Genomic DNA, 27,727 nt, shown 5'->3' with positions numbered 1-27,727 from the left:
GGCCGAGGCGAGCGACGGTCTGCGCTCCTCCTCCCCTCACTGAGGACTGTAGCGAGCTTCTCCCGCCTTTTCCTCACACTCTCAGTAGTTGCTATAGCCGCCGGCAGCCAATCAGAGAGCGTTATGAAAATATTAGGGCGGGGCCATGTCGTTTAGGAAATTTTAGTATGCGTCTCCTGCGCCTGCGCAGACGTGGCAGCGACATCTTGCTTCCACTGCAGCGGCGGCGGAGCTCGGACATTAGAGAGAGTGTGTGACACCGGAATTATCAGGTAACGGGCGGATGTGCTGGCGGTGACACCGGGGAGGATAGTGCAGCACGCACTCCCGTTTCCGGTGCACGTCGTCCTCAGTGCATGCTGGTTATTGTATGCTGGGGGGGTAATAGGGGATGTCGTTATGTAACAAACACCCCGAGCCCCGCGGCCAGCAGGTCACATGACCCCACGGGGAGCTGACTGGATTAACCCCTTCCTGCTGCAGGCCTAAGGGGGTTTCATTTTTTTTTCTTAGTACTTTAAGAAAAAAATTGTTTTTTTTTTCTGCCCGTTCGCCGTATAAGTACAGCAGATGCCAAGTTAACGAGCCGACCGCGACTTTTTTTAGGCCTGCAGAAAATGTATGGCGTTAGCAAGAATAGAACATTCGCACGAGCAGACAGCAGTTTACCATGTCCACTTGCGGGGGGGGAAAAACCGCAGCATGTTCTATTTTTTGCGTGGATTCCATTGGTGTCGATGGAAGTCGTCCGCTGCCGATAACGTCTTCTACAGCGGCGGCGGCTTTCGCACGGGTTGAGAATCTCGCGATTCTCTTTTACTTGAGCAAACAAGCCGGTGACGTCATCTTGTCCGCCTCTGGCGACGCGTTTAGACTGCGGGATTCGCATTGAGGATCGCGCAGTTCTCAGCGTTTGAACGCCTCCATGTCGGCTGAAACTGAATGAGAAATGCGCAATTCTCCTTCGTCCGGTTTATACGCAGCTGACCGGCGATTATCGTTCAGTTTATACGCTGCCGGCGGCTGACCGGCGATTATCGTTCAGGTTCGCTCGTACGAACTCTAATTGTACCGTGTCGGCGCAGCATGCGCTGTGTGTTTCTGCGGAGTTGCATTGTATTTGCTGCGGGGCCGGCAGATAACTCCGTTCAGGCCGGCCCGATAGTAGATAATACCCCGCGTTCAGGCCGGCCCGATAGTAGATAATACCCCGCGTTCAGGCCGGCCCGATAGTAGATAATACCCCGCGTTCAGGCCGGCCCGATAGTAGATAATACCCCGCGTTCAGGCCGGCCCGATAGTAGATAATACCCCGCGTTCAGGCCGGCCCGATAGTAGATAATACCCCGCGTTCAGGCCGGCCCGATAGTAGATAATACCCCGCGTTCAGGCCGGCCCGATAGTAGATAATACCCCGCGTTCAGGCCGGCCCGATAGTAGATAATACCCCGCGTTCAGGCCGGCCCGATAGTAGATAATACCCCGCGTTCAGGCCGGCCCGATAGTAGATAATACTCCGCGTTCAGGCCGGCCCGATAGTAGATAATACTCCGTGTTCGGCCGGCCCGACAGTAGATAATACTCCGTGTTCGGCCGGCCCGACAGTAGATAATACTCCGTGTTCGGCCGGCCCGATAGTAGATAATACTCCGTGTTCGGCCGGCCCGATAGTAGATAATACTCCGTGTTCGGCCGGCCCGATAGTAGATAATACTCCGTGTTCGGCCGGCCCGATAGTAGATAATACCCCGTGTTCGGCCGGCCCGATAGTAGATAATACCCCGTGTTCAGGCCGGCCCGATAGTAGATAATACCCCGTGTTCGGCCACTGATAGTAGCATGGAGTTTGCCGTGCTCGTGAGACTAGACTAATAAATGGCGCGGATGGTCCCTGTAACAGTGAGCGGGTGGAGCGCTGGGTAATAGCTGGTGTTTTGTAACACTGTACGTGTTCCGAGCCCCGAGGGCAGAACGTTATGTGACACATAGTTGGCAACTGTTAATGAACTCCTACCCAACGCAACTTTTTTTTTTTTTTATCTTCCCATCTTCATTTTTTCCTCTCTACCTTACAAAAAAAATTATAACTAGAGATGAGCGAGTATTGCCTTATGCGAGTACCTGCCCGCTCGTCTCAAAAGATTCGTGTCCCGCGGGGGGCAGGGAGGAGGGAGGGAGGGGCGGGTGAGAGGGAGATCTCCCCCTCCTCCCTGCCCCCCGCCGGCACCCGACTCTTTAGAGACGAGCGGGCAGGTACTCGCATAAGGCAATACTCGCTCATCTCTAGTTATAACTTTTATTTTTCTAGTGACTTCACTACGTGACGGCGTGTTTCTCAGCGGCACCAGAAAACGTATTGGAAGACTTAAAAAAAAAAAAAATTTCTATGTGTGATTAAATGGAAAAAAAATCCTAATTGCACCACGTGGTCGGCCTCTGGCGCTTGCGGTGAAAAATAACGTTCTGTTTAGTCTGTGTTTCAGTACAATTACAGCAATACCAATTATTATAATTTTTTTTTTTTTTTTAATTATGTTGCACTACTTACATAAAGCCTTTAAAAAAGAAAATTTCTGTCACCCTCTTCCTACCCCCCACCCCACCCCCTTTTTTTTTTCTCTCCTCCTTTTGTCGATGGGTCTCTATAATGCCGCAGCGATACTAATTGTAATTTTTTTTAAGGTTTCTATAAAAAAAATACTGGAAAAATTGGAAATTTTTAAGCCTTTTTTTTAATATAAATTAGTTTGTCTAATTAAAAAATAAATAACTTTTTGACTTGAGGCATTGGAGCTTGGAGCAGTGTGTTTACACAGTATAATGCGATACTATAGTATTGCTTAACATTGCATTCTGACCAGCAATCTTTTAAGACGGGCCGCAGGCGCACTCATGGCAGATCTCGGGGGCCTTCCCATTGAGATGAATGAGCTGTCCCTGCAATACCAACCCAGGCCACTGTGCTGTGGTCAGCAGCATTCCTGTGCTTTCCATAGTGATAGCTTAGCCAGTAAGCATCTGGTCAGCAGGGGCCGTACAGCGGACCCCCGCCCATTATCTGTTTATAACCCGCCTGAGCGGCGGCCCCCCGCCCATTATCTGTTTATAACCCCCCTGAGCAGCGGCCCCCCGCCCATTATCTGTTTATAACCCGCCTGAGCAGCGGCCCCCCGCCCATTATCAGTTTATAACCCGCCTGAGCAGCAGATACCCGCCTATTATCTGTTTATAACCCGCCTGAGCAGCAGATACCCGCCTATTATCTGTTTATAACCCGCCTGAGCAGCAGATACCCGCCTATTATAAGTTTATAACCCGCCTGAGAATAGTTCATAAACAGAAAAAAGTCAGATAACCGCTTTAGTTTAACCCTTTAAGGATGCAGCCTTTTTTTTTTTTTTTTTTTCCATTTTTGTTTTTTCCTCCCCAGTTTAAAAATAAAAAATAATCATAACTCCTTTATTTTTTCTCCCCATCCATGAAGCTGTCTGAGGGCTTGTTTTTTTTTGCAGACCTAGTTGTATTTTTCCATTGTATTATTTAATGTGCTGTAATACATTAAAAAAAAAAAACTAAGTGGGGTGAAATGGGGAAAAAAAACAAAATTCCCCAGTCTTAGGGGTGGGGGAGTCTTGTACACACCACAGCAAAAATGCCATTCTTTTTATTCTATGGGTCGGTACGATTACTGCGATTCCAGATTCATAGTGTTGGGGGTTTTTTTGTTTTTGCTATAGACGTTTAAAAAAAAAAAAAAAAAAAACTTTGGAAAAGAATCCCCTTTTCTGCCGCCATCCTGACTGCATTACCTTTATATTCATTATCCCGTTGACATAGTTGTGCGCGAGCTCACTTTTTGCGGGACGTCCTGTAGTTTTTAATGGTACCATTACATGTAGTACATAGGCCTTTTGGATAGTTTTTTAGTAGATGTTATTTTTCTAGGAGACTGGGCGAACAAAAAAAGCAATTGTGCTCTGTTTGTTTTTTTTGTTACATTTTCAGTGTGGGGTAAATGATGCATTATTTTGATCGACCTTTTATGGATGCAGCAATACCAAATGTGTTTTTTTTTTTTTATTTTAATTTTTTCAGGTTGTTTTATTATGAGTATTGCAAAATGCTTTTTCTTAAACGTTTTTTATTTTTTATTACTAGAGATGAGCGAGTATACTCGCTAAGGCACTACTCGCTCGAGTAATGTGCCTTAGCCGAGTATCTCCCCGCTCGTCCCTAAAGACTTGGGGGGCTGCCGCAGCTGACAGGTGAGTTGCGGCGGGGCAGAGCGGGCGGGAGAGAGGGAGAGAGAGATCTCCCTGCTCTCCCCCGCTGCTCCCCGCCCCCTGCCAGCCCCCGAATCTTTATGGACGAGCAGGGAGATACTCGGCTAAGGCACATTACTCGAGCGAGTAGTGCATCAGCGAGTATGCTCGCTCATCTCTATTTATTACCTTTTTTAAAAAAAAATAAAAATTTCAAACTGATTTTTGACTTTTTATTTTTTTTTTTAAATCCATGCTGTACCTGCATGTCCAGGAGTGTTAAGGCAGTTAAAATGTTTTTTTCCTTCTTGCTGCACATCACACAGTAATTTATATGGACCCCCAAACAGCGTGGGAATAAAGATGCCTTCCACGTGAGGCCTGGGGCTACACAACTTGGGCTGTGTCAAAACCAAAGTCTCCTTGTAGCCTTAGACCAAGCTCACACGGCCGTATGCGGAATCTGCTTACGTATAATGTACTGCGTATGACCGCATACGTTTTTATTTTTTGTTGTAGTTTCTTTCCTGCATCGTTGCTTAGTGATGACGCGGGGTTAATAACGGAAGCCATGATTGTACTATGAGCATTACACGGGTTTTCTTGGGCAGGTATTTATGACCTATCCAGATGAAGGGGTCGTGATTAGGGATGAGCGAGTATACTCGCTAAGGCACTACTCGCTCGAGTAATGTGCCTTAGCCGAGTATCTCCCCGCTCGTCCCGAAAGATTCGAGTGCCGCCGCGGGGCGGGGAGCTGCGGGGGGAGAGCAGGGAGGAACGGAGGGGAGATCTCTCTCTCCCGCCTGCTCTGCCCCGCTCCCCGCCGCAACTCACCTGTCAGCTGCGGCGGCCCCCGAATCTTTAGGGACAAGCAGGGAGATACTCGGCTAAGGCACATTACTCGAGCGAGTAGTGCCTTAGCGAGTATACTCGCTCATCCCTAGTCGTGATGCATCAGCAAGTGTCCTTTTATCTTTATCCCAAACCTTGGCGAAATGAGACTCCGGCACTGAGGGACCACCACAGACTGTCCGCTCCTCTTCCCCTAATATCGCTCGTCGCTCGCCTTCACATATGGCTGGAGTGATGCAGTGTTTCTGTAGCGGATTTTTCTGTGCAGCATTTACAGTATGAGCCTTGTGGAGAGAGAAGAGTTCAAAAACTGCCACATGTTGTGGAAACTTTTTGCACAGAATTTGCAGCATCGTTGAAGGCTCTGCAGAGTCTAATTTGGACCCTCACGATTAAATATCGAAGGCCTGTTCGAAGGATCGACATTATCAGGAGTTACGTGTTTAGTGTCCTTTTTTGCAAGTGTTGATCCTAAATGGTTTATTTGATACCTCCTAGATGCGTTCGAAAAGGTCAGCTCAAGGAAAGAAGACATTGGCTCCGGAAGAGGAGCCACCTGGGAAGAGGAAACGAGAGCCAGAGCCAAGTGTTGAGAAAGGGCCCAAAAAATCCAGAAAGAAAAATGTTACGGATGATGCACCAGAGTGCAGCAAAGGTAATCCTGTCCGATAGGGGGGGCGGCACTAACGCTGCAGGAGACGCCACCAAAACCTTGACCCTATATATGGTTGTTTATTTATTTTGTTTATTTATTTTTGTTTACATCTTGTTCACTTCTGTATAAAGTTTCTGTATTAAGTTTTGGTTCTATAGATGGCATCCTTCTCACCTGATTGGTTGAGATCACATAAAAAAAAAGATAAGATAGGTCAGCACTGGAGATGAGCGAGCATACTCGTTAAGGACAAATACTCGAGCGAGTATCTGCCGGCTCGTCCGCAAAGATGCGGGGGTGGGGGGGTGGGAGGATATCTTACACCCCCACTATCGCTCTTCCCCACCAGCACCAGAATCTTTGCGGACGAGCTGGCAGATACTCTAAAAGGACGATACTCGCTCGAGTATTTGTCCTTAACGAGTATGCTCGCTCATCTCTAGTCAGCACTACCCAATGGAAATATATCTCAATAGAAACATATAGGTGCGCATTAAACCATGGCTGCAACATACAGTAGAAGCAGAAACCAAAAATGGCAACAGCACGCAAAATAGATTTACTGTGCGTGCTGTTGCCATTTTTTGTTTCTGCTTCTACTGGTTGAGATCACACGTCAAATGACCCCTTTACATGACAGAAATTATAGATGAGGGTGTAATGATTATAATCCATTCAGCAGTTTGGGGCGCTGTTCAGGGAGTTCAAATGCTTAGGCTTATTTGGATACCTAATGGATGCAGGGGAGCAAACGTTTTCATGGGTCGAGATCCGCAGCCCGATTATCGTCCTCGCCATCCATGTGCAAGCCCCAGGATACGAGGCTGTTTTCACGTGAAAACAGCCTCTCATCACTGCAGGACTGAAGGAATCCCCCATCACCCCCCGCAGATGCCACGGCATTGTCGCCCATTTATTTAGTGTTGGGCGATATCGCAAAACGATAGGACATGCTCACCTCAACACCCTGGCATTTACCCTCGTAAGTGGACAATAAGCTTGCCGTTGTTCGAGAAATGTTCAAAGGGTGGGCTTCTTCCCTTAAGCCAGGGTAGGTTATCTTTGACATCGGATCTCCCACAGGACTAGTGGTTCTTCTGTCTGCTAGTAAGGGAAAGACTTTTTTTCCCCACATGTTCTCTGGACCTCAGGATCAGCCTACCTTTCAATACCATCTGCCACCAGAAGTCCTTACAGGGGTGACTGCTGTGCTTACTGCCCACCAACCTTACTTTTTCATAGGGGTCCTCTGTATTTGACTCTTTAAAGTGGCTAAAGCTCTTCTATTAAGCAGAACACCGTCCTCCTCGAATTGTCCTACCACATTGGCTTTTGTCGGGGTGTTCTGTTGAGGTGTGGTTGTGACTGAGCGGTTTAAGTGGCTGACTTGAAGTCCTTTTGGGACTTTCCATGCAGTTTCTTTCCTGCTGACTTTTACCCGTGCAGCTCTTGTAAAAATTAAGGGTATCGCCTTCCAGGGGTCTGTGCCGTTTATCTTGAGCGGTCATTCTCTGGGAGTGGCAGATACTACTTTGCCACCTCAACATGGAGCTCCGTCTCCGTTTCTACTTCTAAGTCTTCACACTCCTAAATTCTACAAAGGTTCTGTCCATCTTCCGTTTTAGATCTGGAGTCACATGGGTTCGCAAGTAACCCTGCATGAACGGCATACACTCTTCATTTTCCCACGCCTTGAACATCCCAAGGTCTTGCTGTGTCCCTCAATGATACGGATGAGAAAAAAGAATTTTTACTACTTAATATAAAATCCATTTCTCGTCACGGTCATTGGGGTGGGACGGCACCCACCCGTTTATTCTGTTGGTAACGTGGATTTGCCCCTCCAAAAGGATCCCTCGTTCCTTGCTGAGGTTTCCATTTCTTTCTTTCTATGGTTTTGTATTGACAGAATTCATGTGGGTTGTTCCCTCCTCCCCTCTTACTGCTTCTGTATGGACTGATTTAGCTCAGTGCCTGTAGGAGGTACATAGCTGGTGGGAGGAGCCAACACTTTTTTTGCCTAGTGTCCGCCTCCTAGTGGCAGCAGCTATATACCCATGGTCTTGCTGTGTCCCCTGAATGAACATGTAGCATTGCAACTTATTTTTATCACTTTCTCTACCTGTGAATACTAAAATCAAAAACTTTGACTCTGCAGACCTTCAAGGTGAGAAAAAATGCCCGAAACCAGAGGACAAACAGACCAGCATTGTGCATTACCTGTACCGGAGCACAGTTGGTGGGAATGTTAGGGCAAAGGTAAGTTGCATGCCGCCCCTCAGTGTATATGTATTGCACCCAAACTACAGAGATGTCAGTAGGCGTGTGTCTCTCTTCCCAGTACCTGCAGACTCCGTTCCTACGGTCTTTGGCATCCTACATTCTCTATCGAACCAACAGCCCCTTTGATAGAAGAGTCACCACCTTAGAATGGCATCCAACTCACCCCAACACGGTGGCTGTTGGGTCAAAAGGCGGAGACATTATCTTATGGGACTATGAGGAGCTCAATAACACCATGATCCCCGGAGTAAGTATGGCGGAGCTATGCCGCTGCAGTGATGACAGGGCAGGCGAATAGTTGCTTTTCTTTCATTGCCCATTTGTTGTCTTGCAGATTGGAGCTGGAGGCTGCATTACGGGGATGAAATTTGACCCATTTAATCCTAATCAGCTGTACACGTCATCGGTTGCCGGTAGCACCATCCTGCAGGACATCTCCGGACGGACCATACAGACATTTACGAACACTGAAGACTGGGCGTAAGAACAGATTTATTCGTTAATGTAGTAAGAGCTCAGGTATCAAGAAAACGGGTGGCTAAGGAAAGCTTAATGTAAGAAGTCAGATGTCATACCTGTAGAGATGAGCGAGTATACTCGCTAAGGCACATTACTCGAGCGAGTAGTGCCTTAGCCGAGTATCTCCCCGCTCGTCTCTAAAGATTCGGGGGCCGGCGCGGGTGACAGGTGAGTTGCAGCGGGAAGAGAGGGGGAGAGAGAGATCTCCCCTCTGTTTCTCCACGCTCTCCCCCGCCGCTCCCCGAATCTTTAGAGACGAGCGGGGAGATACTCGGCTAAGGCACTACTCGCTCGAGTAATGTGCCTTAGCGAGTATACTCGCTCATCTCTACATACCCGTCATCTGGACACATTGGATGTGGTCATTCTATTTGGTGACATTAGAGTTATGCTGTGAATTATGAGCGCTTTTTTTTTTTTTTTTTTTGGCTACTTCCTAGGTCAGGGTTTCCCAAACTCCAGTCCTCGCCGCACCCCAACAGGTCATGATTTGATATCCTATAGAGAGAAAACATATGGCAACATTTGAGGCACTGATAATAACGAAATCCTTTCTGCATGGATTTGAATATAATGAAATCGTGGCCTGTTGGGGGTGGGGTTTGGGTAACGCCGGTCTAAGTAATCGTCTGGTAGAGTTACTAATAATTGTTGGAGTGAAACCCAGTAAGACACATGAAACAGGTAGCAAATGACCAAGTCTTTAGGTCCAAGTTAGTACAGATCCGTGATGGCGCAAAGGAAAGCAGTCTTTTATGGTATTGCAAGATTTGTGAGTGGTGGGCCGCACGAGAACCGCCGTGTGCTTAAACAAAGAATTGAAATACGGAAAAAACCTCTTTGGGCTACACAGTTGAAAAATTTGGGAAGCCTACTGAGTGAACAAGATCCAGGAAGAGACTTGTTGTCCGTGACGAGTTGGTTGAAGACATTAGAAGACGTTATATCCATAGTTTAAAGAAATCGATGTATAAACATCCTGGACAATTAAACCCACCAAAATAATCTCTGGGGAAAAAAAAGAAATCTACATTTTCCGTGTTAGGAACTTCAGTTGTTACATGACCGCGATGGTCGCAGGAAATACGGTTTTGATGTGGATATTAATTAAATCGACAATGGCAAGCAGTTTTTGCATTGCGTATTGCTCAGGTTTCAGGACATGTAGGCATACTCCTAGAATATGAGCTAATAATACATGTCACTATGAGTTGGTTAAATGTGCCTGTGATAGCCCTGCGACTTATATGTCCTGCAGTCACATGGCATTGGGTCACTTTTCTTTGCATAAGGCATTGTGACGTGACACGGTTATCCCCGAAACAGCTGTCTGTGCATGGTTATCTGGCTTGGTTTCCTATTCCCAATCATTGTTAAGACTTGTTATAAAGTCACTTTGATTTAAAGGAATGCTGCCATCCAATAGGTGGCGCTGCGAAGATGTCTTTCCATCTTCCAACATTTGATGAGAACATGATATTTCAGTGGTCTGGATGAGTATAGTTTCTCCTTAGGGAGAGGAGAGCGCCTAGAAAATGTGAGAAGACGTATTAGGAGTAGACATGGCCTTATAGGTGGCACTTGTGAGGCATCATAACCTCTTCAATTTGCATATTTGATATTTCGGAAAGTGGTGCTCCCCTGCATTATGATTAGTTTAAAATGTCTTCAAGACCATTTTTTTTTTCTTCTTTTCTTTCTATGGCTCAAGATTGGTAGGGCTGGATGAAAGCAATGGCCCCTATGCTCACAGGACCTGACACCTCTGTATTAGTTTGCTTCACATCCCCCCCCCAGAAATACAATCTATGGTGTGTGTGTTCAAAACATCCAACACTGGAGTCCGTAAGATAGTTGTTGAATCCGTCACTACTGTTGCTCTTGTTTTGAGTCCGTCAAGGTCGAATGCCGCTTAAATGTTTGTAGAGCCCACAGAACTTCTTTTAAACATTTAATTTGTTTAATAATGCAGCAAATTCCAAAAAAGTTGGGAGGCTGTGAAAAATGTAAAAGGGGGGAGAATGCAATGACCTGGAAATCTGATAAAACCATATTTTATTAACAATAGAGCATAGAACACATATTAGACATTTTAAACTGAGACCTTTTTTCCATTTAATTAAAAAAATTTACTTCTTTTAGAAATCGATGGCAGCAACACATCTGAAAAAAAAAAGTTGGAACAAAAGGCTGAAGTGGTATTAAGGAAAAAGAGCTGGAAAGTCAACTTTCTACTAAGTCACATGGCTATGTATAAAAAGAGCATGTTAGAGAGGCAGAGTCTAAAAAACTGTCTAAATATTGAGGAACAATTAGAGAAAAATGTTCCTCAATGTAAGGGTGCATTCCCACGAGCGTATATCGGCTCGGTTTTCACGCCGAGCCGATATACGTCATCCTCATGTGCAGGGGGGGATGGAAGAGCCAGGAGCAGGAACTGAGCTCCTGCCCCCTCTCTGCCTCCTCTCCGCCCCTCTGCACTATTTGCAATGGGGAGAGGCAGGACGGGGGCGGGGCTAAGTTCCGCGAATTAGCCCCGCTCTCATCCCGCCTCTCCTCATTGCAAATAGTGCAGGGGGGTGGAGAGGAGGCAGAGAGTGGGTGGGAGCTCAGAGCACCGCTCCTGGCTCTTACAGACACAGACACAGACACAGACACACACACACACAGACACATACACACACAGACACACATAGACACATACACACATAGACACACATAGACACACACAGACACATACACACATAGACACACACAGACACATACACACATAGACACACACAGACACATAGACACACACAGACACACACATACACACATAGACAGACACAGACAGACACAGACAGACACAGACAGACACAGACAGACACAGACAGACACAGACAGACACAGACAGACACAGACAGACACAGACAGACACAGACAGACACAGACAGACACAGACAGACACAGACAGACACAGACAGACACAGACAGACACAGACAGACACAGACAGACACAGACAGACACAGACAGACACAGACAGACAGACAGACACAGACAGACAGACACAGACAGACAGACACAGACAGACAGACACAGACAGACACAGACAGACACAGACAGACACAGACAGACACAGACAGACACAGACAGACACAGACAGACACAGACAGACACAGACAGACACAGACAGACACAGACAGACACAGACAGACACAGACAGACACAGACAGACACAGACAGACACAGACAGACAGACACAGACAGACAGACACAGACAGACACAGACAGACACAGACAGACACAGACAGACAGACACAGACAGACACAGACAGACACAGACAGACACAGACAGACACAGACAGACACAGACAGACAGACACAGACAGACACAGACAGACACAGACAGACACAGACAGACACAGACAGACACAGACAGACACAGACAGACACAGACAGACACAGACAGACAGACACAGACAGACAGACACAGACAGACACAGACAGACACAGACAGACACAGACAGACAGACACAGACAGACACAGACAGACACAGACAGACACAGACAGACACAGACAGACACAGACAGACACAGACAGACACAGACAGACACAGACAGACACAGACAGACACAGACAGACACAGACAGACACAGACAGACACAGACAGACACAGACAGACACAGACAGACACAGACAGACACAGACAGACACAGACAGACACAGACAGACACAGACACAGACACAGACACAGACACAGACACACACAGACACATACACATACACACATAGACACACACAGACACATACACATACACACATAGACACACACAGACACATACACATACACACATAGACACACACAGACACATACACATACACACATAGACACACACAGACACATACACACATAGACACACACAGACACATACACACATAGACACACACAGACACATACACACATAGACACACACAGACACATACACACATAGACACACACAGACACATACACACATAGACACACACAGACACATACACACATAGACACACACAGACACATACACACATAGACACACACAGACACATACACACATAGACACACACATACACATACACACATAGACACACACAGACACATACACACATAGACACACACAGACACATACACACATAGACACACACAGACACATACACACATAGACACACACAGACACATACACACATAGACACACATACACACATAGACACACATAGACACACACAGACACATACACACATAGACACACACATACACATACACACATAGACACACACAGACACATACACACATAGACACACACAGACACATACACACATAGACACACACAGACACATACACACATAGACACACATACACATACACACATAGACACACACAGACACATACACACATAGACACACACAGACACATACACACATAGACACACACATACACATACACACATAGACACACACAGACACATACACACATAGACACACACAGACACATACACACATAGACACACACAGACACATACACACATAGACACACACAGACACATACACACATAGACACACACAGACACATACACACATAGACACACACAGACACATACACACATAGACACACACAGACACATACACACATAGACACACACAGACACATACACACATAGACACACATACACACATAGACACACATAGACACACACAGACACATACACACATAGACACACACATACACATACACACATAGACACACACAGACACATACACACATAGACACACACAGACACATACACACATAGACACACACAGACACATACACACATAGACACACATACACACATAGACACACATAGACACACACAGACACATACACACATAGACACACACAGACACATACACACATAGACACATAGACACATACACATACACACATAGACACACACAGACACATACACATACACACATAGACACATAGACACATACACATACACACATAGACACACACAGACACATACACATACACACATAGACACACACAGACACATACACATACAGCCTTAGGGAAGGCCTTGCCTGTTTCATCAAGACATTGCTAAACCACATACTGCATCCATCACAGCAGCAGTTGGTCTCTTCACTTCCTAGACATTACAGACTGTTGTAATGGGATGCTACACAATGGTAGACACGGCCCCGCCACAACTTTTTTCAGATCTGTTGCTGCCATCTATTTCTAAATGAAGTAATTTTTAAAAGGAAAGTTAAACTTGTCCCCACCTTTTTCCCTTCTGATGTGTTTTGTGTTCTACTGTGAATACAATATGGTTAGATGAGATTTCCCAATCATTGCATTCTTTCTTAATTTTTTTTTTTTTTTACATTTTACAGAGTTCCAACATTTTTGGAAGACTACTGTGTTCCATATAATAAAACCTAATCTTTTAAACCCCCACCACAACTTTTGGGACACAATCTTGGAGACTTGTTTTTCCCAGTTGACACCAGTTTCATGTGTTTTTTGTTTTGTGCTTTTATTCCAAAAACCTAATCTTTTGAAATGCAACAATGACCTTCGGGACGCACTGTATCTATGACCCAGCTACCAATGCCATGTGTGGCTGGAACACAGACTGGATGTCCGCTTTTTTGAAACCCCCTCTATCTAGTAGCATATTGAGCCTCTCTTTTGGCCTTGAGATCTGCAGCACTTGCCACAAATTAGACGGACAGAGCATGTCAGCGCCTCCGACAGGAAGATTTTATTGCTCTATGTTGCTTGATCCTGACCCTTCAGCACGGTGCAACAGAAATCCGACTTATCTGACCAGGCGAGGGTTTTCCACTGCACTGACATCATGCAGTTTTCGTTAAGGAATCGCTCATCGTTGTCTTTTAGCGTGCTGAAAGAAAACGATGAGCCTTATCATGAATTCACAGCAGGATGCAGCTGATATTATTGTTTCAGCTGTATCCCGCTCCCTGAACATAGGTGGGGTATGACGAACATATCGCTCCAGCTGTGTTCTGCATACCCCGCTCAGAGCGCTTGGCTGTATAACAGTTGGGCGCTCCCAGAAGAGAACAGCTGGATAAAGACAAGCGGCCCCGCTTGTCTTCTGTATACCCACGCTCGGAGTGCAAAGTGATCGATCACCAGGCGCCTAAAGGCACACAACGATTATCGCTTAAAAGTCACTTAAAAGATGTCTTTTGAGCGATAATCATTGTGTCTAAACCAGGCTTTAGACAGCAATGATGGCATATCCTTGCTAGGAAGCGACGAGCTGTATGTTTTAGGCCCAATGCACATGGGCGTATTTGCATTGCTGGAATCCAGAGCGGGCATCCGCCTCTGGATTTTGCAGCAAATACCGCCCATAGACATGCTATGTAAAATCGCTTTTCTGTGTCCATAAGCGGAAATCAATTGGGTTTTTTTTTTTTTTTTCTTTCTTTTTTTGTTTCCCCCAGCAGTCGCTAGAATGAGCCAGCTGAAGTTCATATCGGAGTGCTGTCACTGCAGGCTAGTGAAAAACGGGCTCAATAGAAAGTCTGCAAGCCTGTTTTTACCTAGCGATCAATGATGGCTTTCAGTGGAGAGTGGGGGCCTCGGTGGCCGGGTCTCAATGACCAAGACTATTACATGTACAGTGGGGAAAAAAAGTATTTAGTCACATACCAATTGTACAAGTTCTCCCACTTAAAAAGATGAGAGGCCTGTAATTGACATCAAAGGTAGACCTGAACTATGAGAGACAACATGAGAAAACACATCCAGAAAATCACATTGTCTGTTTTTTTTTTTTTTTTTATTAAACGAATTTATTTGCAAATTCTGATGGAAAATAAGTATTTGGTCAATAACAAAAGTTCATCTCAATACTTTGCCAATAAAGGATATATAACAATGACAGAGGTCAAACGTTTTCTGTAAGTCCTCACAAGGTTGGCACACACTGTGGCTGGTATGTTGGCCCATTCCTCCATGTAGATCTCCTCAAGAGCAGTGATGTTTTGGGGCTGTCGCTGGGCAACACAGACTTTCAACTACCTCTAAAGGTTTTTTTCATAGGGTTGAGATCTGGAGACTGGCTAGGCCACTCCACTCCAGGACCTTGAAATGCTTCCTACGAAGCCACTCCTTCGTTGCCCTGGCGGTGTGCTTGGGATCATTGCCATACTGAAAGACCCAGACACGTTTCATCTTCAGTGCCCTTGCTGATGGAAGGAGGTTTGCACTCAAAATCTCACAATACATGACCCCATTCATTCTTTCATGTATACGGATCAGTCGTCCTGGTCCCTTTGCAGAGAAACAGACCCAAAGCATGATGTTGCCACCCCCATGCTTCACAGTAAGTATGGTGTTCTTTGGATGCAACTCAGCATTCTTTCTCCTCCAAACACGACGAGTTGTGTTTCTGCCAAACAGTTCTACTTTGGTTTCATCTGACCATATGACATTCTCCCAATACTCTTCTGGATCATCCAAATGCTCTCTAGTAAACTTCAGTCGGCCCCGGACATGTACTGGCTTAAGCAGGGGGACACGTCTGGCACTGCAGGATCTGAGTCCCTGGCGGCGTAGTGTGTTACTGATGGTAGCCTTTGTTACATTGGTCCCAGCTCTCTGCAGGTTATTCACTAGATTCGCCTGTGTAGTTCTGTGATTTTTGCTCACCGTTCTTGTGATCATTTTGACCCCACGGGGTGAGATCTTGCATGGAGCCCCAGATCGAGGGATATTATCAGGGGTCTTGTATCTCTTCCATTTTCTAATTATCGCTCCCACAGTTGATTTCTTCACACCAAGCTGCTCGCCTATTGCAGCTTCAGTCTTCCCAGTCTGGTGCAGGGCTACAATTTTGTTTCTGGTGTCCTTCGACAGCTCTTTGGTCTTCACCATAGTGGAGTTTGGAGTGTGACTGCTTGAGGTTGTGGACAGGTGTCTTTAATACTGCTAACAAGTTCAAACAGGTGCCATTACTACAGGTAATGAGTGGAGGACAGAGGAGCCTCTTAAAGAAGAAGTTACCGGTCTGTGAGACCCAGAAATCCTGCTTGTTTGTAGGTGACCAAATACTTATTTTCCACCAAAATTTGCAAATAAATTTGTTATAAATCAGACAATGTGATTTTTCTGGATGTTTTCTCATGTTGTCTCTCATAGTTGAGGTTTGCCTATGATGTCAATTACAGGCCTCTCATCTTTGTAAGCGGGAGAACTTGTACAATTGGTATCTGACTAAATACTTTTCCCCCCCACTGTACCTAATGACACGTCAAAGGTTCTTGGAATGCACAGTTAAACTTTAAGTGTTCTGTATGTAAGATGGAACAACCCCGTTAATAGCTCAAACAATAACCATGTTTATTTCTAGCATGTGGTACTGCTGCCTGGATGTGTCCGCCAGCCAGCAGTGTGTGGCGACCGGAGACAATGTGGGCAACGTAGTGCTGCTGGAGACGTGCGGAAAAGAGGTGGGTATAGACCGGCTACTGCCGCGTACAATATGGTAACTCTAGGATTATAGGATTTCTCATGGTCTTTATTTTTCATTTAAAGGTCTTCAAGTTGAGGCTACACAAGAAAAAAGTGACGCATGTGGAATTTAACCCTCGATGCGACTGGCTTCTGGCCACTGCCTCCGTGGATCAAACGGTGAAGTTATGGGATTTGAGGAACATGAAGGATAAGTCCAGTTGCCTGTACACGTTACCACATGCCCGCGGTGTAAACTCTGGTAACTTTGCATCTCTTCCCCCTCGGACATATTAGTTGACCCAGTTTTACAAGCCGTTGCACCGTTAATAACCTCCGTCACCCTGCAATGTAAACTTTTGGCCTATTTCCATGGAGGTACGCCAAAAGTAGGCAGCAGAAAGGCCATTGTCATTGGATTAATCCAATGAATAGCGGTCTGTATTCTTGGCCTCCTCCCTCTGAGCATTGCTGTACCGGTTCCTGATGTCATCCGGCGTCAGAACGAAGTGCACACAACCCCCTCATGCTGAACGACGTCAGGGCCAAGTATAATAGTGCCGGGAGCAAAGGTGGTAAATTATATATTCTGATCTCGGTACTGAATATTATTTTTGGCTGATCCGAGGCCTGATAACATTTAGGGGTTTGGTAGGAAGTCTGAATTCATAAAGGTCTGATATAAATATAGGGGTTCCAAATATATTTAAAGGGTCTGTTCATGTTTTCTAGTAATATAAGGGGTCTGAATATATTTAGGGAGACTGAAATTAATTTAGCGGTCGGATGTGGGCTGTGATATTAATATAGGACATCTGAGTATATGTGGCCATGCCCTTTTATATAAGCTGCTTCCATTTTGCTGCGATCTGCCTTTTTAGTATCGCCGCAGGCAGGGCTCTCCCAGGTTGACACCTCTGCTTCCTACCATTGTCCTACAGGAACGCTGGGCTGCATGTAGCTGACCTTTATGTAATTTATTGTGTTTTCCTTACTGCAGCTTACTTCAGTCCTTTGGATGGAGCTAAACTTCTCACCACTGACCAGCACAGTGAAATCCGGGTTTACTCTGCGTACGATTGGTCAACGCCACAGCGCATTATTCCACATCCGCACCGCCAGTTCCAGCACCTGACTGCTATAAAGGTTTTTGTGACAATGATCTTGATTCCGGATATACCTACAGATGTGTCCATGCTTACCTTGGCTTGAATTTCACTGAAGGCCTCCAATTTCTCATGATACTAGTGATGTAGACTTGTGCTTTCCAGTGGAGAGAAGAAGAAAAAAATATTATATACATAATCTATTTATATATTTTTTTTTTTTCCTGACACCACACATGCTAGGATTTGTTTCATTTAGGCCGCAGCAGGATCCGACCCTGCGCCCGGCCGATGACCCCGCTTACCTGTCCGGGGGGTTCTTTTCCTTTACTGCGGGAGCACTGGCCGGCACATGCGCACAGTACAGAGGAAGCCGTGCCATTGCTAGACAATGAAGTGGATCCTGCGACCCATCTGCAGCGCTCTCTGCAGAAGGGCAGTAGGATGGAAAACCGTGCAGAATGGAGCATGCTTCGTTTTTTTTTTTTTCCTGCCACGAGCGGACATTTCTGCTTGTGTGCAGGAAGCAGCGGTTCTCCATAGAAGTCCATTGGCGGTATTTGCTGCGGAATCCAGGGACAGCCAACAGCCTTGGATTCCGCTAATCAAATCCGACCGTGTGCAGAAGCCCTAAAAGAGGATACATCCGTATGCTTTCTGTTGACTTATTTACTTTTTTTTTTTTGTTCTTCTGCAGGCCACATGGCACCCCCGTTACGACTTAATTGTTGCCGGACGATATCCGGACCCGCAGTTCCCAGGATACATCGCAGATGAGTTGCGCACAGTAGACGTGTTTGATGGGCAGAATGGCAACATAGTGTGTCAACTGTATGACCCCTATGCATCTGGGATTGTCTCGGTGAGGCATTGTACTCCTATATCCGGGCTAATGTAGTAGCAATCTGTGGGGCTATTAACGTAACCTCTTCTATAAGAAGTGCTGTTCTTTGGACTTTATGGTTTAGTTGCAAAATACCTTTTACTCTAGAAAATCTGATAATCCACTACAGCTTTACAATGACAATATCAGAAACAAAAGAGCAAAAATAGTAAATTAGGAAATTCTTAGCTAAGGTTTCCTAACATTATTTTGGACTTTTGTCCGACTGGTTCTTTATATACTCACTTTATATACTTCTGATCTTACCCTTAGTATACAGAGACTGAGGAGTTGGGATGAGAGCAAATGACGCTGCTTGACAGAAGAGACACAGCAAGGAGGAGGAAACCCAGAGGGTAGTTGTGGAGCTTTACTGGTGATAACTGTGTTTTGGCGCTGGACTGGCACCTAATGGGCTGATGAATATTCTATTCTGGGACTGGCATGCATGGCCTTCATCAGTAAAGCTTCAAAACCATCTGCTGCGTTTTCTCCTCCTTGTGTTGGCTCTAATGTCAAGCAGCGCAGTTTTCCTTGTTGCTCTCATCCAGACTTCGTCACGGAGGCCTTGCCAATCTCTTGGGGTTGGCAGTAGGATTATTGATGGGCTTTAACCTTTGTGCCGTTAGCGCAATAACCCAAGGTACCATTATTTCGGTGCAGGCCTTAGGGTGTACCCAACCGCTAATGAGCTTTACCATTCCTGACCCATCTGGACATTGCCCTGGCTATCTTGCCCCTTAATAATTCAATGTACATTTACGTCCTGTTCATTCGGGGTTTGTATGAAGGGGGATCCGGAGCCAGCTGTTCCTTTACAGCTTAACCCCGCCGGCAACAGCTGTGATCAGTGCTGCTGACCTCCTACATAGAAGCAGCCACTGTCGTGAAACTACTTTTGAGTTACGGTAGCAGCTGCAGTGAAGACCAAATCCCAATTAGGTTGAAGAGTGAAAAGTGGGGGGCCTTCAAGTGCTGCCTTCAAGAGTACCCGAAGGTAAAGTGGTCAGTGGCATAATGGTCCACATTCACATGTGGATTATACCCTGCAGAAACTGCAGTCTATTACAGTAGTGGCATTTAATCCCTTCACGACCAAGGACTTAAGGGTACGTCCTGGAGTGTCGGGGGGATGTATGAAGAGAGGTCGCGGTGCGACCTCTTTCCATACAGCACAGGCATCAGCTGTTCATTACAGCTGAGACCCGCGGGCAATAGCTGCAATCATCCGTGCGGCCAATCATGGCTATTAACCCTTTAAATGCTGCTGTCAATTCTGACCGGCATTTAAATCCTCCGAACGGTGTTCAAGGGTCCCGTGGGGTGGCTTGATAGACTGCCTGTCAAATGGCAGTATGACCAAATGCAATAGCATTATGTCATACTGCAGGAGCGATCAAAGCATCGCATGTTGTAGTCCCCCAGGGGAGCCTAAAAGCAAACTAAAAATAAGATCAATAAACTTTTATTAATTGTAAAAAAAAAAAAAGTTATAAAAGTTTAAATCACCCCCCTTTTGCCATATCTATAATTAAAAAATCTAAATCACAAAATAAAATACAAATTTGGTATCACCGCGTCCGTAAAAGTCCACTCTATCAAAGTAGCGCATTATTTTCCCCGCACGGTGAACATCGTCCGAAAAATTAAAGAATGCCAGAAATGCACTTTCAGTCACCCCGTCTCCCAGGAAAAACGCAATAAAAAACGATCAAAAAGTTGTATGTATTCCGAATCAGTAACTACAGGACATCCCGCAAAAATAAATGAGCCCTCACACAACGACGTCGACGGAAAAATAAAGTTATTGCGCAGAAGATGGTGGCAAAAAAATTGAAAAAATTAAATGTCTTTTGAAAAAAAAGTAGTACAGTAAAAAACTGTACAAGTTTGGTATGGTAGTAATTGCACTGACCCATAGAATAAAGTTATCATGTCATTTTTGTTGCAATTTGTGCGCCGTAGAAACAAAACGCACTGAAAGACGGCGAAATGGCGCTTTTTTTTTTTTTCATTTTACGCCACTTAGAATTTTTAAAGTTTTTTTCAGTACATTATATGGAACAGTAAATGACACCATTTAAAAATACAACTCGTCCCGCAAAAAACAAGCCCTCATAGTGCGACGTCGATGGATAAATAAAGGAGTTACGATTTTTTTGAAGGGGGGAGGAAAAATGAAAATGGAAAAAGAAAAAGGGGCTCCGTTATTAAAGGGTTAAAGAAACTTCATCCACGCGCTTTGATCCACCTGTAGATCTTACAGAGGGCGATATGCCTGTATGGATGTACCCTAACCCAGAATGAGCCTGCGCCTCTAAATACTCATTGATGCAGATTAAAGGAGTTTTATTGAATATTCAAATATTTGACACCTGACTCTTTGTCTGTTTCATAGCTGAACAAGTTCAATCCTATGGGCGACCTTTTGGCATCTGGCATGGGTAAGTCCATCATGTGACTCTTTAATACATAGGAATTTATATTAAAAAAAAAAAAAAAATCCTTGTCCGCTGTCATACAGATGATTTGATGACTCTGTAATTGCCTCCGTGAGCTTCCTGTTTTGCATAATTGAAACCACACACTATATAACTTTTTTATGCTTGTTTCAGGTTTTAACATACTGATTTGGAGCCGGGAGATCCTTCTAATGATGAAGCAGGAGGAGATGATGAAGGCTTTGAGAGAAAAAGGGATTCTAGTAGGAAGAAAACGAGAACCCAAAACGCATTCTTCTCAAAGAGATAAGACTGGCCCGTCCAAGACGGTGCAGATCCTGGTTAAGGAAGCAACAAGCACACGAGGCAAAAGGAAAGATAAATGAAAAGTGCGACGGCTCAGACTGTCATCCGACCTCTACTGCCCCGGTGTTGTAACCAAACTCTGCGACTCCCTTAACGCTCAGGTTGTAATGACCTAAGCGTGTTTGGTTACATCTGCTGTCATTTGGTAATTTTTGGCAGAAGGCAAGAAATTTCTTTTAACCTGGCAGGTACCTTGGTTCATATGTAGATAGCAGGACTCTGCTGCCTGTGCTATCTTAAGTCCTATTTTGATGGAAATCCCCAGAAATGTACAGTTCCATAGTGGGTGCAGGCATGGGCCCTGTAGGCCATATTACATAAAGGACTGGTATATTAGACAGTAGGAAACAACCATTCAATGTGGGGTAAAAACCGTAACTGACCAGGATTGGCAGCTGACAGACTCTAGGTGGTCATAGAGTATCCTAAAGAAAGGTCATAGAACCACAGGCACTTAGTGGTTAATGAAAATTAATATTTATGGCATCCAATCCGTACGTATGGAGGTGGCGCTGGGGTTTCAATGGCCAGTTGCAGTTTAGTGTGTTTTATGAGTAGTTGTGCATAAGGCAGCTGTCTATTCACATGGCTGGAGTTTTGGGCCATAGCCTTCTCTTTCCTAGCAACAAAAAAGAAAAAAAAATTGGGATTGCAAATGTGGCTGTGTGCATACAACGTCTCTTTTGGGACAAAGGCACTTGTAAAGGGATGGGTTATTTTAAGCAGCAAATGATCAGTGAGTACTTGAAATTTGTATTGAAATAGGAAGTCTAGGCAAGCACAAAGCTCTATGGGCGACAAGGGTCATAAAAAAGTGAAGCAACTCACGGAACTCAACCTGATTTTACTGATTTGGAACAAGCACTGCTTGTTGAACTGGAAATGAGCATCACTATTTTGAACGAGCTTCATCCTCCTCCTAAGGGCACTGGTAAATACGAAAGGCAAGTTAGAGCTGCAATTTTGGTCTCCTTTTGAAAAAAATAGAATCATGATTGTAAAACAAGTATGAGACTGCGGCTCTAGCTGTGAACTAACTTGAGCTGGAAGCATTGGAAGTAAGAGATTTATCTTAAGTTCTCCAGAACTTGTAGCTCTCACGTCATACTCTGTGCAGAGCAGAAAGAGGACAAGTAGGTAGCAGAGAATGATCCTGTTTTACTCCTGTCTGTCCCAAAGGAGGGGAGAGGGCAAATAGAGACTTTTGTTTATTCTATCAATTCCCCACCCCAATCTTATCAATCAGAAGGGAGGATTTGCCGTTCTTCCAGAGCTTAGATTTGCTTACCAATACTTACTTAATATAGTGGCATGTGGTGTGGCCTAGGCTTAGTTTACATTAGTTAGGTAAGTGTGGTTACTACTTGAATTGCTTTCACATTTTCCTACGAAGGGTTTACATTAGTCAAGTAAATCTGCCTACAGTAGGCATTAGTTGTCAACATCATTGTCAAATGGTGGAGGGGAAGGGCATTTGGTCAGGCTACTAAGCTGACCACTTGACACTCACACTACGCCCTTGTTTACTTGACTATTATGTTTACACTGGTTAAGTGCACCTAATCTTCTCTGCCTTGCCTGTCTCCTTGACCATTTACTAGACTAATGGAACCTAAGCCCGGTCCAGAAAGACCACCTAAAAAGATCCCCACCACCACCACCTCCATCATGCGCAAATCGAGTTCCTAGGTGCTTCCATTTGATTTACTTCAATCTCTCCACTCCCGTTTATACTTCTTTCTGTATATAGCAAACTGGCCAGCCTCCTTCGCAGAAGCACAGTGTCTGAAGAAAGTACAGTTTCTAAACGCTCCCTAGGTCTCATCTTCGCTGTCCTCTGTCGCACTTTTATACCAGCTACAGTTTTTTTCATTGGTGGTCTTGTCGGGTTTTTTTTTTTTTTTTTCCTGGACACGGCATGTGAAGAGGGCCCAGAATTGAGGTAATCATGCAGGTACTTCTCTATACTTGCCAGTGGGGGAGACCCATGGGGCTTGCTGATTCTTTCCTTTCCACCGGGAAATATTTGAAGAAGGCCCAGTCACCGGTCTGCCTTGCTACCATATGGCTCTTTGGTACATATCCCCAGACAGACCAACAGCTATAGATCTCTTCCATCACTACGATCACCGGTGCTGCTTCTTGTGATCCAATTGGGAAGGGTCTTAACTCCTCTTCCGTGATTCAGGAATGCTCGTTATCAATCATGGCAACCCTTGGACCATAATTATACACCATTCTGCATCGCCAACACAGATTTCTGTTTCCCCACAGAGCGTTATCACGCTAGTGGGGGGGGGGGGGGCTCGTTTTAAGCTGTAACTTAATAAAACTTGTTAAATTCTTATCACCCACAAAGTCAAATATAACTGACAGATCTGCCTGTGCTACGGTATGCAACATAGGAATTCAAGCATCGTAGACCAAGACCTACACCAACTTGTGAAATGCAAAACATCCACTATCTTACAGGGCCTATTAAAGCACCTTAAAGAGACACAGCACTGTTCTCTGCTTCTTGCCGGCTTTGGAGGATGGGCACACTATATGCACAGCCTTGCCACCCAGGGAGCGTCCATCCTTTATGTCAGAGGAAAGCAAGGATGAATGGCACATGCTGACTAGCAAGTCCAAAAGTACTGATGGAGGAGTCCAGTACCAACGTGGGATAAACCTGGCCCGGCCTTTCGTTATTTAGGGGGAATATGTGCCCTGAAATGCCACATTTGTGAAAATGTATATCTAGAAAGATAAAGTGATTTTACCAATTGCACATACTCAACCCTCAATGACCTCTTGGAAATACCCTTTCAAAGATCTGCTGCTACCGTCTTGGCCCCAACTACCATAGGGTACGGTGCAGTAGTCACGCGATTGACAACTTGGTGACTAAAGGCCCTTTTACCCGGTACAAGTATCGTGTAAATGCATGTAGCAGGTGAACAATCGGCAATAAAACATTAGATTCTCACTGATCATTGCGGAATCATCTCACGAAAATCATTGTTGGTCTGCCGCCATATCGTTAAGGATAAACGAGCGTCGGATGATTTGAAAGCGGGGCAGAAGGGGCGACTAGAGGGGCGGTTATGGTCCAGAGCCATCAAAACTAGCGAGTTATTATTCAGTGCAAATGTATGCGAAGCAGATGATACCCAATTGCTACGTTACTGCTGGCTGAATGCGCCTTCCGATAAAAGGGCCTTTACATGCAATATTGAGCAGGTAGTTTAACCCCTTAGTGACGAGCCTATTTTTTGCCTTAAGGACTAAGTGATAATTGTTGTCGCATCTAAAGAGCCATAACTCCTTGACGGCCGTAGGGGGGGCTTTTTGTTTTAAATGAGCTCTATTGCATTCTATTGGCACCTCTTTGGCTACATATAATGTGGTGGAGAACTTTTTTTTTTTTCTGGAGATATTCCCTATACCTTTTGTGTGTTTTTTTTTTTTTTTTTTTTTTTTACAGAGTTCACTAGTTTACCTGGATTCGCATGAGGACTGTGCTATCAAGTTTATGTAGAATATTTCCCCCCACCCCCCATTTTTGCAAAATAAAAACATGTTTTTATAGAAAAACAGTTGAATCTGCGTTGCAGCATTCTAGGACCCATAGTGGTTGTATTTTTCTCTCAAGAGAGCCATGTGAGGTCCTTTGCGGGAAGGGTTGCAGTTTTTATTGATACTATTTTTTAGCGAACAAAAGAAAATTGACAATTTGGGCATTACTCCTCAATATTGTGTAGTTTTTATCCTAGATATTATTTTTTCTAACTTTATTCAACTACTTTTTGACTTTTTTTTTTTTAATTCCCTGAAGGGGATTTGAAGATATGATTCTTCAATTGCTAGGATGATAAACTGCATTACTTAAGTAGTGCATTCTACTAAGCCTATGCCAGCAGCCTTTTAGACTCTGGGAGGCGGGGACTAATAGGCTAAGTTACATGGAGGGCTTTGTTTTGGCTGCCATGGGAATCCATTAGTCCATTACAATCACCCTGCAGGGTGCCAATGGGTGATGGGAGAAGCCCCCTCACCCATTGTCTGCTTACATGCTGCAGTTACTATTGATTGTGGCATGTAAGGGTTTAAACACGCCAGCTCATTAGAGCAGGTGCCTGGCTGCCAGCCTAGCCCCCGCCTTAAAACAATGTTATGTGCAGGTTTAAAGTCCATTAGTAAGAGGTCTGTAAAAAGGTGTATTTGCTGTCACTGAGGGGTTAAATGCTACGACAGATCGGTGTATATCATATCCACTCCTTGATTAGGACCTTGGTTGGTTATGTGTTTAAAATTACAATGGGCAGTACCTTACCTCTCCCCTCTCATTTACACGGGTAAGCTTTGTCTTTTTTGTCCATGTGAATCTGTATACAGCCATATTTTGTAAGAGGGTTTCTTTTTGTAATGCGCAGCATGGGGGATGTGATCCCAGGGAGGTCTAGAGAGCCTGAAGAGTCATGCTGATCTTATATGCTTCTCTATATTAGCGGTTGCCCTAAATGCTTCTATATCATGGACTGGGGCTGAGGCAGAGCGCCCCCATCTGTAAGAATGGTTTCTAATATTTTAGCCATAAGTTTAACTTCAAACGGAAGATACAGCCATTGGCAGGACTTGGCCGCAAGACTTACGTTACCGGAAGAGAGACACTCAGAGATTTCCTTATCCTCTGTTAAAGTGCTTCTCTGGTTTTGGGACAATGTTCAGGACAAGGACTGGTGTTGCAGGGAGGTATATTAAAGTTCTGTCCTGGGATGGGAGTGGAGGGAGTATATTACCTGCCGGTCTTCTCTGCTACCCTTCTGATCGGTCGATTCTGGGCTCTTTTTTGCCGTATAAGAGGGGGGCAATTTTGTAACTACCTAATATGGGCTGGGCAGTGCCCTCTGATTGGCCAGGGTTGAGCACGAGAAGCTCTGGCCAATTAGAGGGCAGGTATAATGTATTTCTAGTGATTGCACTTCCAATGCATCGTGGAGATTGGGAAGTCCTGAAGATCAAGTTGGCCATCTTGAACGGCTGAAAACAGGATGTAGAATTGGAGAGAGCGCAAAGGTGAAAAAAAAGTGCAGGTACTATACCCTCTTCCTCTTTGGTCCGGGGTGAGAATCATGTTCTGAAACCAGAGGCTCTCTGTAACTGCAGTACTCTGTCCTTCCAATCCATCAGTGCCTGGTCCTGCTATTCTCTGCTCAAGGTGGCCAGTGCAATCTTTAGACTCCTTAATCCCTCACAGTGCATTGGTAGTGTTCGACAACCAAAACACTATGCCCGTTCTCTGATTGGCCAATGCAGCTCACATGATTATCCCTGGCCAGTCAGAGAGTAGTGTGTGTGATAGGTGCAGCAAGTTTCAAACTATCTTGGAGAGCTAAAAACAGGACCCCAAGCCGACTGCCAGGAGGAGCACAGAGAACTGCAGGAACTTTCCACCCCTCCAGTCCCAGGACAGAATTTTGTCCCAAATGCGGAGGGTCATTTAAAGACTAAGCCTGCTCCAGCGACGCCAGTGGAGCCGAGCGGTCATCAGTACCTGGAAGATCATAAAGACTTTGTTTAATGGAGCTCATGAGTACAACAATCCACAGGACTGGCCGGCCATGGCAGCGTCGTCTGTGAACAGCATACGGTGTATAACATAGGAACAGAATTATGTCTAGTACATTCTGTAATGGGTTGATGTACATTGCAGGTCCCGCCATGTAAATATTGTACGCTTAAGCTAAAATAAATGTGATTTCTTTTTTTTATTTTTTTACACTGTGTGGAGAAGCTCTTGTGTTCTGTTGTGGTTTATTATATCCTTGAGATTCTACTGACAGATAGAAAGATGCATCAACCAGATGGAATCAATTCTG

General features: G+C 45.0%; 1 protein-coding gene across 1 annotated transcript; it reads left to right on the top strand.

Annotated features, from left to right (window-relative positions):
- Positions 1 to 191: 191 nt before the first annotated feature.
- Positions 192 to 27,627, top strand: DDB2 (damage specific DNA binding protein 2). Its single transcript, XM_066583352.1, has 11 exons — positions 192 to 272; positions 5,616 to 5,772; positions 7,931 to 8,031; positions 8,114 to 8,302; positions 8,390 to 8,535; positions 16,967 to 17,066; positions 17,152 to 17,329; positions 18,068 to 18,213; positions 18,871 to 19,035; positions 21,455 to 21,500; positions 21,672 to 27,627. Exons 2-11 carry the CDS (start codon positions 5,616 to 5,618, stop codon positions 21,881 to 21,883), a joined length of 1,440 nt encoding a protein of 479 aa, XP_066439449.1. The 5' UTR covers positions 192 to 272; the 3' UTR covers positions 21,884 to 27,627.
- Positions 27,628 to 27,727: the final 100 nt, after the last annotated feature.

This window comes from Eleutherodactylus coqui, chromosome 11 (assembly GCF_035609145.1).
Source record: "Eleutherodactylus coqui strain aEleCoq1 chromosome 11, aEleCoq1.hap1, whole genome shotgun sequence".
Classification (NCBI taxonomy): Eukaryota; Metazoa; Chordata; class Amphibia; order Anura; family Eleutherodactylidae; genus Eleutherodactylus; species Eleutherodactylus coqui.
Note: the sequence above shows the minus strand (reverse complement) of the source record. Positions and strands in the feature narration are given on the sequence as shown.